Source organism: Ascaphus truei, chromosome 13 (genome assembly GCF_040206685.1).
Source record: "Ascaphus truei isolate aAscTru1 chromosome 13, aAscTru1.hap1, whole genome shotgun sequence".
NCBI classification, from domain to species: domain Eukaryota; kingdom Metazoa; phylum Chordata; class Amphibia; order Anura; family Ascaphidae; genus Ascaphus; species Ascaphus truei.
Window position 1 is genome coordinate 20,246,632 of NC_134495.1, and position 14,298 is coordinate 20,260,929.

Here is a 14,298-nt window from a genome sequence, read left to right on the forward strand (position 1 = left end):
GTAACTTTGTATAGTAAAAATATCAAGACCGTAGACCCTTTTTATAAGCGTATATTACAGGTGCACGTTCTGCCATTAAACCACTGGGACTTGTATTTATATAAAATATTTTTATTTAAAAAATTTACTATATGGTTATAACACAACAGAAATGATTTTGTAACAAAAAAATATATATATATAAACACACGGTATGGAAATAATGTGAGTTTCAAAGGGTGATAGGGTGTTAATTCTAACATGATCATGATCATTTTTATAATTCATTCTCTGCAGAGGAAACCTGATGGGCTTCTCCCAATAACATGTTGACAAACTGAAAACTATCCCAAGAGTTACACCTGCAGTTACTGTCCCCTTTCTAAAAGGTCTCCTGGCTCCCCATGTGAGATATATATTTCCTAGCACAAATATACATGAGTGCTGACTAGTCACAGGCTGGATGTGGCGAGGGCGGGAGATAGTTTAAAGGGATTAGTGAGCCTTGATCGTGATGGACGGGATCTGGATGTGTTTGTAGGACCAGCATGAGCTATAGGGCCCATTCGAGGAGGGTTATGGGACAAGGAGAAAGAAAGTATCTTGGTGACACACAAGGGACATAGTAATCACTGGATCTGTCCCTACCACTGCACAATGACAGACAGAAGGGACATATTGGAGGAGTTACTGCATCGATTCACCCTACCACAGAAGGTCCTGGGACACATTGTTTGTCCTGTCCACAGCAGGGTGACACAGAATGGGCCTGGGACTCCTTAAGTCTCCATCCCACCACAGGATGACACTAAGACCCATTGAGTCTGACCCTCCCACCTCATTGTGACCCAAAGATAGAAGTGAGACCTGGAACCCAATTAAGCTAGGCGTCCTGAGCCATTTGGTTTATGTGAGCCAGTATGTACGAGACGTCGAAGGTAAACCGGGCATTGTCACTAGGCGGCTCTGACGGAAGGGATGCCCAACTGTTCTTTAAGACGGGAGAGCTGTGCCAGTGTGATGTTGTTCCCTCCGCACACTATGATGACCAGAGAGGACAAGTCGGGGCTCAGCTTGCCCTCTCGCTGCAGTTTCCCCACCACGTCGCTGTATACAGCAGCCAGAGCTGCACCGCACGCCGGCTCCACCAGCATCTTCTCGTCATCTAGGGAGATGGGGGGGTGAGCGTGAGTTCAGTCTGACAGACGGCAACGTTTTGGGGACTCATTGAGTGTGTCCATCAAACTGTAGGGTGAAGGAAGGGATCTGGGAGTCGGATCTATCCCTTCAACTGCAGGGTGGCCCAAGAGATGGAAGGGACCCTGAAACTTATTGTGTCTGTCTCTAACCGTGGGGTGACACAGAGACAGAATTGTCCTGTGTGTCACTTGTCTGAGTCTGTAATGCACTATGTATCCCACTCCGGGCGTATGAGTATACAACCTTTGTGCTATTGCACGCCCTTCTAGCAATTACAATGAAGCACCTTTATTACCCTTGCTAGGTAATGCGTTTCTGACCCTCCCAGCAGCAAAGGGGGTTAACTGGCAAACTAGCCCACTTGCACCCTTCTTTTGCCACTTACCTACAAAGGCCTCAATAGCCAGCACGGCTTGTTGGTCCGTGACCACCTCGGAGTAGACTGGATGCTCCTGGGCCACCTTTAGTGTCTGGGCTCCCACAGTTTTGGCTCCTAACGTCTTAGCCACGCTGGGTAAAGAGAGCGAAGACCAGGGTTTAACAATGTCAGTGTCTTCCTTATACAAAAGTAACCCTACTAAAAGCACAGATTTTGCTGCTTTTGTTTCTCTGGAAACTAATTACAAATTGCCCTTTGTCTGGGGGGGCGGGGGGGGGGGATTACACATGTCACTGCCTCTTTGGTGCTAGGAGGAACAGTGGAGGATCATTGGAGACACCAAACTAAGTATTGTGGGTTCTGCAGACATCTGACAATATCTTTGTCAGTGACATTGCACATGAGCTGGAGGGGGAGGTATGCCTTTTGGAAGCTGACACTCCAGAGGAGGGGCTAAACACAATGAATGATCATGTAGGTATATTAGAGGAATAGTTGAGAGTGAGGCAAGTGCAAAATAATGTACCTGGGTCACAAAAATCCAAAGGCAGAATAGAGGGCTGATGCCACTATAATGTCAGCTACTATAGAGGAAAGGGACCTGGGAGTATATTTCAGGTGACTTCAAAGTAGGAGAGCAATGTAGCACAGCTATGTTGAAAGCCGGCAGGGTGTTGGGTTGTATAGGGAGAGGTATTGGTAGCAGAAAGACGGGTTGGTGATGCTACGTTATAGACCATTGGTGGGACCTCACAGAGAGCTCTGCCCAATGGGGGAGACAATATCTCCAGAAGAACGTTAATAAATCAGAGATTGTGCAAAGACGGGCTACTTAAATGGTGCATGATCTACAGCATAAGACTTATCAGGAAAGACTAAAGGGCCTTCATATGTGCAGTGTGGAGGAGAGACATGAGAGGGGGTATAGGAGTCAAACTTTCAGGTATATGAAGGGTTTATAACAAAGTGCAGGAGGGAAGCATATCTCAGAGAAAGAGAAGAGATAGAACAAGAGGTTATTCTCTGACGCTGCAGGGTGGGAGGATCAGGGGAAGTGCGAGGAAGTACTTCTTCATGGGAACGGGGTGTATGCTCAGGATAGACTATTCTGAATATAAAGGAAAGGCAAAGGATCAAATAGAGTCTGAGGCTTTAGGGAAATGGGTCGATTAGGTGGGCCAAGCGGTTCTTACCTGCCCTCAAATTCTGTGTGTGTATCGCTGATGCAAAGTCGGAAATCGCTCACCTGGTGATCTCCGATAAGGTGACCAACTTCCCAGCCTCTAGAGCAGCGTTGAGGCTGTGGGCCCCTCTAGTCTCCAGAGCGATGATGGGGACGTCGCTCCAGCCTACTTCTCTGAGCCCCTGGACCACTCCACAGAGCATCCCGCCTCCTCCCACTGACAGGGCGATGGCGCCGGGCTTTGCGGGAAGACTGGCTTCTATCTCCTTCACCAGCGAGGTGTGACCTTCCCTACGGAGGAGCACAGAGCGGAGAATGAGGGCAAAGACACGTGGGCAGGGTGTTCCTTAATAGAGAGGCAGAACTAGCAGTATCCGCCTTTGTAGCTCTTTATTTCCCAAACTGCTTAGACATAATACTGAAACTGCAGCCATCTTCAAAGTGGTCCCAAAGCTGAGATCTCTGGAGCGTCACAGCATAAACCGGAAAGGAAGGCATCACTGCAGAAGGCTGTTATTTTTATATTTTATATACCATTTCCCTGGTCTGCGGTCCTCATCGTTTCTCAATATGTCGCCCTTACCATATCAAGGGGTCGTCAAATGGAGGGATGTAGACCCAACCAGGGTTATTCTTCACTAGCTCCTTGGCGTGTTCAATGGTCTCATCCAGTATCTAAAGAGAAGAGGCAGATGTTGTGTGCATCTGGAAGGGATCCATACTCTCATATAGAGCTACGAGTGTTGGGTGTCTGTAATCGCAATTGCCATTGTTCTATAATCCCACGACTGGCCCCCCTGACATCGCAAAGTTGCACGCACTAGTACAGTAGTCATCAGGTCCCGAATGGTGCAGATCAGGCCTGCACAACACGCGGGCCATATGCGGCCCACCTGCACTCACTGAGAGATAGATGGGGAGTATCGCAAAGGTTGATAGTGAGGGGTTCTGGGGGAGATATGAGGACGATGATGAAGGGTGCTGGTGGAGATATGAGGATGATGATGAGGGGTGCTGGGGGAGATATAAGAGGATGATGATGAGAGGTGCTGGAGGAGAGATGATGATGATGAGAGGTGCTGGAGCAGAGATGATGATGATGATGATTTTACCCGTGCGGGCCAAATTTTTTTTCCTTGGAGCAGTTCGGCCCTTCTCACTTTACGAGTTGTGCAGGCCTGGTGTAGATGAACACAATCCCAGTAAGCTCTAACCCCTATGGTGTTGTATGAGGATAACTCAACTCCTGTTGGGGGGTCGGGGTGGGGGGAAAGACAAGAGCAGCCGCTGGACCCACCTCTCCCACCACGCAGACTGTGGCTCCCTCATCCTTAACTCTCTGGATGGTGAAGGAGGGGGTGGTGATTGGGACAAGTATGGTGGCTGGGATGGAGAGCATCCGGGCGCTGTACGCAGCTGCCAGCCCCGCGTTACCCCCTGCAATAAAAAACAAGGACCGGGGTCAAGCCGGAGGAGAGATAAAAGGAGGGGGACATAGTGGGACAGGGATTTTAACGGTGCAGGTCCCCTGAGCGTTTATCTTTGTGTGTTATTTAAATAGATAGTCGCTGTTCTGTGCAATACGGTTATTGTTTCATCTCTAGCTTTTCCAGCTCACCGAGTTGTAAATTGTGTTTTTTGTTTCCACCGAATGAAACCCAAAACTGAAGTTAACGGGACAGCGAAATCCCTCTCACTTTTTGACATCATTGAATTTCAAAGAGTTATCAGAGAAGCTCAGGATAAGTTTCTGATAAGCCTCTTTGGCGTCTGCATGGACAACAGCTTCACGCTGCCTGGTAAGGTGGAGCAACAAAGACTAAGAGCAGATGTTACCATGTGGACACTCTACTACAGGTTTGGGGCCTTCTTAAATACAAATTGAAATCAAGCTAGAAACTGTTCAAATTTTAAAATAACGTAATTTTTGTAGGGTGTCATATTGAGCCCAGTTTAAGCTGGGTTATTTGGGGGAGCTGGGGGGGGGGGGTGAATTGCACCTTTTTAAAAATGGTAATGGCTAGAGATTTAGAGATGAGAGAAATGGGATTCAAGGATAGACCGTGAAGGATGGGGTGAGAGCTAATCAGATGCAAACTGAGGGGTGTGAGCAGGGTGGCGAGTGGAGAGGACGGGATAGAGAAGCTTGCAGGACGAAGCTCACCTGAGGAACAGACAAAATGCTTGCAGCCCCGCTCTGCCCACTGCAAGGGAAGACAAAGGCACAATTAACCCAAACACTTCAATAGAGTGGCTATATATTCTATTGTAGTGTATGTCTTTATTTATATAGCGCCAAAAGTGTACTCAGCGCTTCACAAAGAATACAGTACAGGGAATTATAATGATACAATAAGTGCAGGACAATAGGAAAGGAAATCCCTGCCCCAGGGAGCTTACAATCTAAGAGATTTGAGGGGAAACTTACAGAGACAGCAGGTGAGGGAATAAGTGCTGTAGATGGGTGTACTTGGCCACAATGGGTGGTATAAGTGACTATGGGACAATAGCCATGAGTGCAGGCTATTGGGATGCTTGATTTGTGGGGTGAGTTGCAAGGTTGGTCAGTGTTAAATGAAAAGGTAAACACCATTTACAGGGGAAGAGATGGCAGGGAGGCATGGGTGAGTTCAGCTGTGTATGTCTGGCTTCAGGCCTAGGGGAGATCCCCACAGCAGGAAGGAGTAGATAGAGGGTGTGAATAGAGGATTTGTGGTGGTGTTTTTTTATTGAGGGGTAAAGAAGTTGTTGGGAAAGAGGTGTATAAATAATGGTGCAGTGGGGTAGTTGGAGAGAACAGAGACATTCACCAAAGAGTGAGGAAACAGTAAACAGAAAAAGCAATAGGGAGGGCATAGTGAGATACAGGAGGAGATGGGTATTTAGTATGGTTTGGGCTGAGTGAGATCAGACTACACAGAACATAAGGATTCTAGTGAACCGCTGTATATTAAGGGTGCACTGCACTGCACTGTATATTAAGGGTGCACTGCACTGCACTGTATATTAAGGGTGCACTGCACTGTATATTAAGGGTGCACTGCACGCCACATATTTAGGATAAGAAGGATCACTCAGATATATTTAAGAAAATGTTAGACTTTCTTTTCTGTACGAAGGGAAAGTTCTTACAATGTGGGCTCCCTCTATAGACACAAGCACATTTTGTCTCATATTAAGATGTCCTCCCTACTATAGAGAGCGACACATGATGTCTCAGATACGCTGTTCTTATAAGGGGGTCTCCTACCATAGAGAGGGACACATTATGTCTCAGATACTCTGTTCTTATAAGGGGGTCTCCTACTATAGAGAGCGACACATTATGTCTCAGATACGCTGTTCTTATAAGGGGGTCTCCCACTATAGAGAGCGACACATTATATCTCAGATACGCTGTTCTTATAAGGGGGTCTCCTACTATAGAGAGCGACACATTATGTCTCAGATACGCTGTTCTTATAAGGGGGTCTCCTACTATAGAGAGAGACACATTATGTCTCAGATACGCTGTTCTTATAAGGAGGTCTCCTACTATAGAGAGAGACACATTATGTCTCAGATACGCTGTTCTTATAAGGGGGTCTCCTACTATAGAGAGAGGCACATTATATCTCACATACGCTGTTCTTATAAGGAGGTCTCCTACTATAGAGAGCGACACATGATGTCTCAGATACGCTGTTCTTATAAGGAGGTCTCCTACTATAGAGAGCGACACATTATGTCTCAGATACGCTGTTCTTATAAGGGGGTCTCCTACTATAGAGAGCGACACATTATGTCTCAGATACGCTGTTCTTATAAGGGGGTCTCCTACTATAGAGAGGGATACATTATGTCTCAGATACGCTGTTCTTATAAGGGGGTCTCCTACTATAGAGAGCGACACATGATGTCTCAGATACGCTGTTCTTATAAGGAGGTCTCCTACTATAGAGAGCGACACATTATGTCTCAGATACGCTGTTCTTATAAGGGGGTCTCCTACTATAGAGAGCGACACATTATGACTCAGATACGCTGTTCTTATAAGGGGGTCTCCTACTATAGAGAGCGACACATGATGTCTCAGATACGCTGTTCTTATAAGGAGGTCTCCTACTATAGAGAGCGACACATTATGTCTCAGATACGCTGTTCTTATAAGGGGGTCTCCTACTATAGAGAGCGACACATTATGTCTCAGATACGCTGTTCTTATAAGGGGGTCTCCTACTATAGAGAGCGATACATTATGTCTCAGATACGCTGTTCTTATAAAGGGGTCTCCTACTATAGAGAGCGACACATGATGTCTCAGATACGATGTTCTTATAAGGGGGTCTCCTACTATAGAGAGCGACACATTATGTCTCAGATACGCTGTTCTTATAAGGGGGTCTCCTACTATAGAGAGGGACACATTATATCTCAGATACGCTGTTCTTATAAGGGGGTCTCCTACTATAGAGAGGGACACATTATATCTCAGATACGCTGTTCTTATAAGGGGGTCTCCTACTATAGAGAGAGGCACATTATATCTCAGATACGCTGTTCTTATAAGGGGGTCTCCTACTATAGAGAGCGACACATGATGTCTCAGATACGCTGTTCTTATAAGAGGGTCTCCTACCATAGAGAGCGACACATGATGTCTCAGATACGCTGTTCTTATAAGGGGGTTTCCTACCATAGAGGGGGCACATGACGCACGTGTACTCACTGTCTTGCATAGATGACCAATCCCTCGGATTTTAAAGGACCCCGTTGGCTGTGCGTTGTCAAGTTTAAGGTAAACTGACGTCCCGGACAGTTTGGACAGGGGCACGCTGTCCCTCAGCGGGGTGTTCAAATGCAGACACTTACTTTCCGGCATCTCGACCTGCCAAAGGGGAGAAACATTGATAATTAAAACATTCGCTCCCGGGCATCTTAAAGATGGCCGCCATTGCAATAGTCTACAAAAATTGAAAAAAAATAATCACTGAGGACTTTCATTGCGATCTCACTATATGTGGCTACACAGGGCTAAGGTCGCGCTTATAGTGCCTGCGACGCGACGTCGCCCAAAAACAAATGCATTGTGGCTGCCGCGTGCGCTTATAGTAAGCACGACAGCGACAAAGCGACGTGGCGACGCGATTTTTGGTAACCGTAATTATTTGATTTTTCAGGGGCTGTCGCCTCATGTGACAGCCCCTCAACCAATCAGGAGGCTGGTCGCCCGCGATGGCGCCGCAAAGCAAATACAACTTTCGCTTACAGCGACAGGTGACGTCACGCGTCGCCGTCGCCATAGGCGCGGCCTTACCCTATCAAGAGACTTCTTGTTTCCTGCCGGGATACATATCGAATCTCCTATGTCAATAGTAATTACCAACAAAATGAAGTTTTAACTTGGCTGAAAAAAAGCCTCATCAGGATAAGCAGCGGATATGAAACCTACAAACCGAATGTAATATCGTTTACTCGTAACGACGTAAGAACTGGAGAGTTGTAGTAAACTCGAGCTAAGAGCCGCTTTGCACAAGGGGTTTGGTTTACTTGACACTGTAATTAGATTGCTCTGTCTTTGAACGTGTCGGTCTGCCTATTCTTTGTTGTGGCAGGAGACCCGCTTATCCAATAAATCCCCCAGGGATTGAGATAATCGCATTTCCCGCAGAGCCAGAGATTTGTAGGCTGATTCAGTGGTTTAAACCAGTTCCAATCCTCACTTGAGATGCTGATCGGCAAGTTACTGAGGGGCTCACTCTATTCCACGCACACAACCCCTGCAAGCTCAGAAAACCCAGCACACACCACATACATACATACATACATACATACACACATACATACACACATACATACATACATACATACATACACACATACACACACACATGTCAAAAGGAGTGCTATTGGGTGTGACCAAAAATATTTATCTGTTAGTGTAAGGACCTGCAGAGTGGTCTTGCTGTGACGTGGCTGCATAGTGGTCATGCCGTGACGTGGCTGCATAGTGGTCATGCCGTGACGTGGCTGCATAGTGGTCATGCCGTGACGTGGCTGCAGGCTCATAGCGCTTCAGCCAAAGCGTTTAGCTAAATGACCCTTACTTATGAGAAGACAAACAGATAAGTATTTAACTATATACTTTGTCATTTGGATGTAACATTAGGGCTTTTTGTTTTTTGTTGTATACAGTATATTTGTTCACACCCAATAGCACTAATTTTGACACACACAAAAAAGATATATATATATATATATATATATATATATATATATATATATATATATGCACACACACACACACACACACACACACACACACATGAGAAAACAGGACAGGCACTCAAAGATCCAAAAATGACATTTATCCCTCAACGTTTCAGCTCCCAATGGAGCCTGCATCAAAAGCTCTTGATAAAGGCTCCATTGGGAGCCAAAACGTTGAGGAATACAACCTTTGGATCTTGGAGTGCCTGTCCTGTTTTCTCATATCAGATGTGCTGCCTTGCTGACACCTGGACGGTCTGCACCCTATTACCACCTTTATCTGCACATATATGAGTGCCTGGTTTTCTGGACTGATGATATATATTTATATATATATATAAATAAAATGTGGTGGGTTCTGAGCTTGCAACCATTGTGTGTTTATTGATTGTCAACTCAACTGTAGCAGTTGTTTGGAGGTTAGTGACCCCTCCTCCCTGCTTCATAGCTCACTCTTCCCACTTTTTAAGTAGCAAGTTTTTCTTGCACCTATGGAAATATTATCTATCAAGACATTTCTCCCTCCACTGCAGAGGTAAATGAGAAAGTTCACAGGTAGTGTTAGGACCTGCATACTGGTCATACCGTGACGTGGCTGCATACTGGTCATGCCGTGACGTGGCTGCATACTGGTCATGCCGTGACGTGGCTGCATACTGGTCATGCCGTGACGTGGCTGCATACTGGTCATGCCGTGACGTGGCTGCATACTGGTCATGCCTTGACGTGGCTGCATACTGGTCATGCCGTGACGTGGCTGCATACTGGTCATGCCGTGACGTGGCTGCATACTGGTCATGCCGTGACGTGGCTGCATACTGGTCATTTTTGACGTGGCTGCAGACTGGTCATGCCGTGACGTGGCTGCAGACTGGTCATGCCGTGACGTGGCTGCAGACTGGTCATGCCGTGACGTGGCTGCAGACTGGTCATGCCGTGACGTGGCTGCAGACTGGTCATGCTGTGACGTGGCTGCAGACTGGTCATGCCATGACGTGGCTGCAGACTGGTCATGCCGTGACGTGGCTGCAGACTGGTCATGCTGTGACGTGGCTGCAGACTGGTCATGCCATGACGTGGCTGCAGACTGGTCATGTCGTGACGTGGCTGCAGACTTATAACACTTTGGCCAAAGGGTTTAACTAAATGACCCCTACTTATGAGAAGACTCACTCTATACCCGCCACAGTGGCCTATCACAGTGGTGCGCAAACTGGGGGGCCACTACATTATCTGGGGGTGGCGCAGCAGTTATAGAGCTCCCGCGCTCTCCCCCCAGGCATTTAAATTAAATGCCGGGGGACCGCGCGAGACCTCTACAATACACTTACCTTCCCGCAACGTGTCGTCCTGGTAACCCGGCGTCAAATGATGCAGCGGGCTCACGTGACGTCACGTTACCATGGCGACGTGACATGACCCTACACGTCATTTGGGCCCACCTTTTGGTGAATTGGCCGGGCCCCCCTCTCCCCTGTTGGCGGCCCTGGGCGCAGATGGTCACTGACTGAAGGAACTAAGGATCTGAAATGGGATAGGGGCAATTCAAGTGGCACTTTAAAAAAAATAAAATGATTTTTTGTTTGTTTAAACTAATTATCTAATCTGCCAATCGATTGGTTCTCCTGTGATCGATCAGCAAGGATCCTGCTTTCCAGGGTTCACTAAATGGCTGCCTTTCAGTTTCAACGAATCCTTCAGCCAGTGTAACTCAGCAGCTACAATGTATCTTGATACTACTAAGGTAACATCATCTATTGTTATAGTTTGCAGCTCAAACTGCTGGGAATATTGGCAACAAATGTTCACAAACAGAAAAGTGTTACAAAGCTCTTGCACTGCTGAGGAGGTCGGCTAAAGCCTGCTATAGAAATCAAAGGATGCTCAGTATATTAAAACCCATAGAAAATGGCATTAAGAGTTAAATAATAATAATAAAAATGCAGTATTATCTAATACTACAGAACTGATTTATTAAAAAAAAAAATGAAATATAATGCTTGGATTGCGTCTTTCTGATGCAGCAACTTTGCTTTGCTGCATCAGTGAGAATTAACTTAGCGGCCTATGTACTAAGCGTCACAAGCGGCTACCTAGGTGCAAAAGTAATGCACAGAGATCTGATTTTATATTGGGCTTGTGTGCTCAGAGTCTGTTCCTTTCGTTTTGCCGCACAGAAATGGGCAGCGCTGGGCGTACGCACGTTAACGAGATGTACAAGAAAATAATGTTCTGTGCGCCCCCCAAAAAAAGGAGAGATTGCATCAAATTGCATTCCTGCCTGGCATAAACCATAGAAAGTCTGTGAATAGTGTTAGCGACGAACGAAGTGGCTTTCTATGAACCACAAATGAATTTGACCCAGCGCGGATGGGTCATTATGCAGGTTTCCAAAATGTATTATTTTCGCAGTATGGATATTTTAAATAATATTACAGTAATCATGTATATTAACTAATGCTGATGCTAATAAAAAAAAATATGCATCATTCCTGTTTTAATTTCAGCTGTATAAATCAGGTACTCAACATGACGCGGTGTCAGATATAATTTCAAACAACTAATTATGCATCGTATGTCGAAATCGCAGCACGACCTTCATACATACGTCGCACATTTTTTATAAAGGTTTGATGTACCTTTTTAGCGCTGCATTTTTGGCGCGCACAAAAAATGCCATTAGTGTTTCAAAAAATAAATAAAACTGCCTATGAAGCAGGTAAACTCAATTTGAATCTTATGATCTCTCCTGGTGACCTTGGGCAAGTCACTTTATCTCCCAGTGCACCAATAATAATAATAGCATGTTCTTGTATAGCGCTGCTAATTGTACGCAGCTCTTTACAGAGACATTTTGCAGACACAGTCCGTGCCCCGTAGAGCTTACAATCTATGTTTTTGGTGCCTGAGGCACAGGGAGATAAAGTGACTTGCCCAAGGTCACAAGGAGCCGACACCGGGAATTGAACCAGGCTCCCCTGCAGCAATCTCAGTGTCAAACAAAATTCAAAGGCACTCTCCCTGGGGCGAGGACATGTGCCTGCAAAATTCTATGTACGGTGCTGCATACACAATATAAAAATATATGATGACACGGGCAGTACAACCCACTTCAGGTTAGCATATTTCCAGCAGACTCTTTCCCAGGTAGCTCTACTGCCGGAGACAGAGGAGACTTTATGAGCGGAGCGGGTCTCCCTCTAGTCTCAAGGGGACAATAGTTTATTGGCTCATTTTAACATCTTAGAACACCAACACTTCTTTAAAAACAACTCCCCCTCCTCCCTGTCTTTGGGCCTCCAGAATGGGGGGTGGGGGCCAGTGGAGGATGAATGGAGGGGGTCCAGTGGTTGGAGCACATGCATTGGAATCCAGGTGGGACATTTTGGGGGGAGAGTGCGCCCCTTTCACTGCCACCGAGGCTTGTAGGTCTGAATACCCGCCCGCTTATAAAAGGGCCAGTCTGGCCCCAAAAACGTTCCAATTCACACTTTTGTCCTTCCATCTCTACTATCCGTCTCGCCTCCCAACCCCTTGCAGAAGATTCCTACCAGGATTTATGCAGTGAAGACGCCTTCCTTGTGCCGGAGAAGATTTTAGTTCCTTTCATTTGAATGGCACTTAACTCTTCCCCAGCCCTGGGAAGTGGCTACCCACAGGCCTTGACGTGGAAATTACCCCCATTGCTCTGATGGGCATCCCAGGTCTTCATCAAACGCACTTCAATCAGACAAATTGGGAACTTTCTCCTTCAAGCACTGATGAATTTCGGGAAGTATATTACAAACATGAGCTTTGCTGCAGCCATTGACAGAGCAGCCATTGCCAACACTTGCAAATACCAAGCTAGGACCATGAAATTCTGGCTATTGATTAGAATCAACACATTTTAGGGACCTGCCTAACAGCCTTACATTTAAGCTACCAAATTTCTGGAGAGCTCAACTGGACAGATATACAGGGGCTAAGAAAATACTGGCAACATTGATCTGTGATAGTTCTGGTAATTAACAGAAACCCTTTGTATACATTTATTATTGACTTATTATATTATTTACACAGATTTGTGCAAACTGATTTGGAAGGAGAGAGGGGAGGGGGGGGGGCGAGGACTAGGGAGTTAAAACTATTTACCCTGTGTGACTCCCCTGGCTACCGCTTTAGGGGTAATATTCAATATGCTCCAAAACTGCCGTTTGGGACGTCTTAGGACGAAAAATCCCTGTTGTCGTCAACGCCCGTTTCGGAGTATATTGAATTTGCCCCTTAGTCGGAGTATATTGAATTTGCCCCTTAGTCGGAGTATATTGAATTTGCCCCTTAGTTGGAGTATATTGAATTTGCCCATTAGTCTTAATGGCCAATTTGGCTATGTACAAAGTTGGGAGAAGTTGTGATGTATGTATTGTATTGTATTGTATGTCTTTATTTGTATAGCGCCATTGATGTAAATAGCGCTTCACAGCAGTAATACACGTGGTAATCATATAAATAACAAATAATACAAATAGCAGATCATGGGAATAAGGGCTACAGACATAAACGTAACATTTAGGAAGAGGAGTCCCTGCTCCGAGGAGCTTACAATCTAATTGTAATTGTGATAATCTACTTTGTGATGTAGTAGTGGATACGGTTACAGCACACAGACTTCAAACTCTTCAATCCAGCCTCATCCCGTGGGATACAGAGGCTCTGTATCGCATTGTGCTTTGTAACCCACGTCTAATTGGCAAAGAAGCGTGGGTAGCAGTGTCGTTCCTTTCTTCCATGTAGTAACATGGGATACCCAACAAAGGAAGCCCAGAGAGGTTGGAAAGCTTGTAACATACCAACTACTTGTTTGTTCAATAAAAGGTATTGTCCATCCTTTGTTACTGCACTTCTAATTGGGTAATAGTAATATAATTGCCCTCTTTCACCCCAATATATATATATATATATATATATATATATATATATATATATATATATATATATAAAAAAATAAAGGAAATAGCAGTGTTAGTCCAGTTCATACTCTCAGTGATAGTGCAGAATAAATGATTTATTCAGTATTAGGTGATACCTTTTTTATTTGGACTAACAATTTATGTCATAGAACTACATACATATATATATATATATATTCAAAATGCAGTTGACTCACCTGGTCACACGTCTCTGGCAGAAGATGTAGTTGAGTTCTCTCCACTGCTGTCTTGCTGCCTCTGTTAGGGATTCTTCAACCAGCAAATCCGCAGTTCTTATAGGATCAGGACCCTGTCCAGTGGCCAATTGGAAGCCACCCTGTGACACACCCCCAGCA

General features: G+C 45.5%; 1 protein-coding gene across 2 annotated transcripts; it reads right to left on the bottom strand.

Moving 5' to 3' along the window:
- Positions 1-113: 113 nt before the first annotated feature.
- On the bottom strand, positions 114-14,298 carry SDS (serine dehydratase). Of its 2 annotated transcripts, XM_075568821.1 has the most exons (9): positions 14,140-14,213; positions 8,670-8,826; positions 7,450-7,608; positions 4,906-4,945; positions 4,039-4,178; positions 3,325-3,416; positions 2,805-3,032; positions 1,565-1,689; positions 114-1,144 (listed from the first exon to the last, which is right to left on the bottom strand). In XM_075568821.1, exons 2-9 carry the CDS (start codon positions 8,787-8,789, stop codon positions 936-938), a joined length of 1,113 nt encoding a protein of 370 aa, XP_075424936.1. In that variant the 5' UTR covers positions 8,790-8,826; positions 14,140-14,213; the 3' UTR covers positions 114-935. The 2 variants fall into 2 exon arrangements, with proteins under 2 accessions (XP_075424936.1, XP_075424937.1); XM_075568822.1 differs by lacking the exon at positions 8,670-8,826 and having other exon boundaries at positions 116-1,144; positions 14,140-14,298.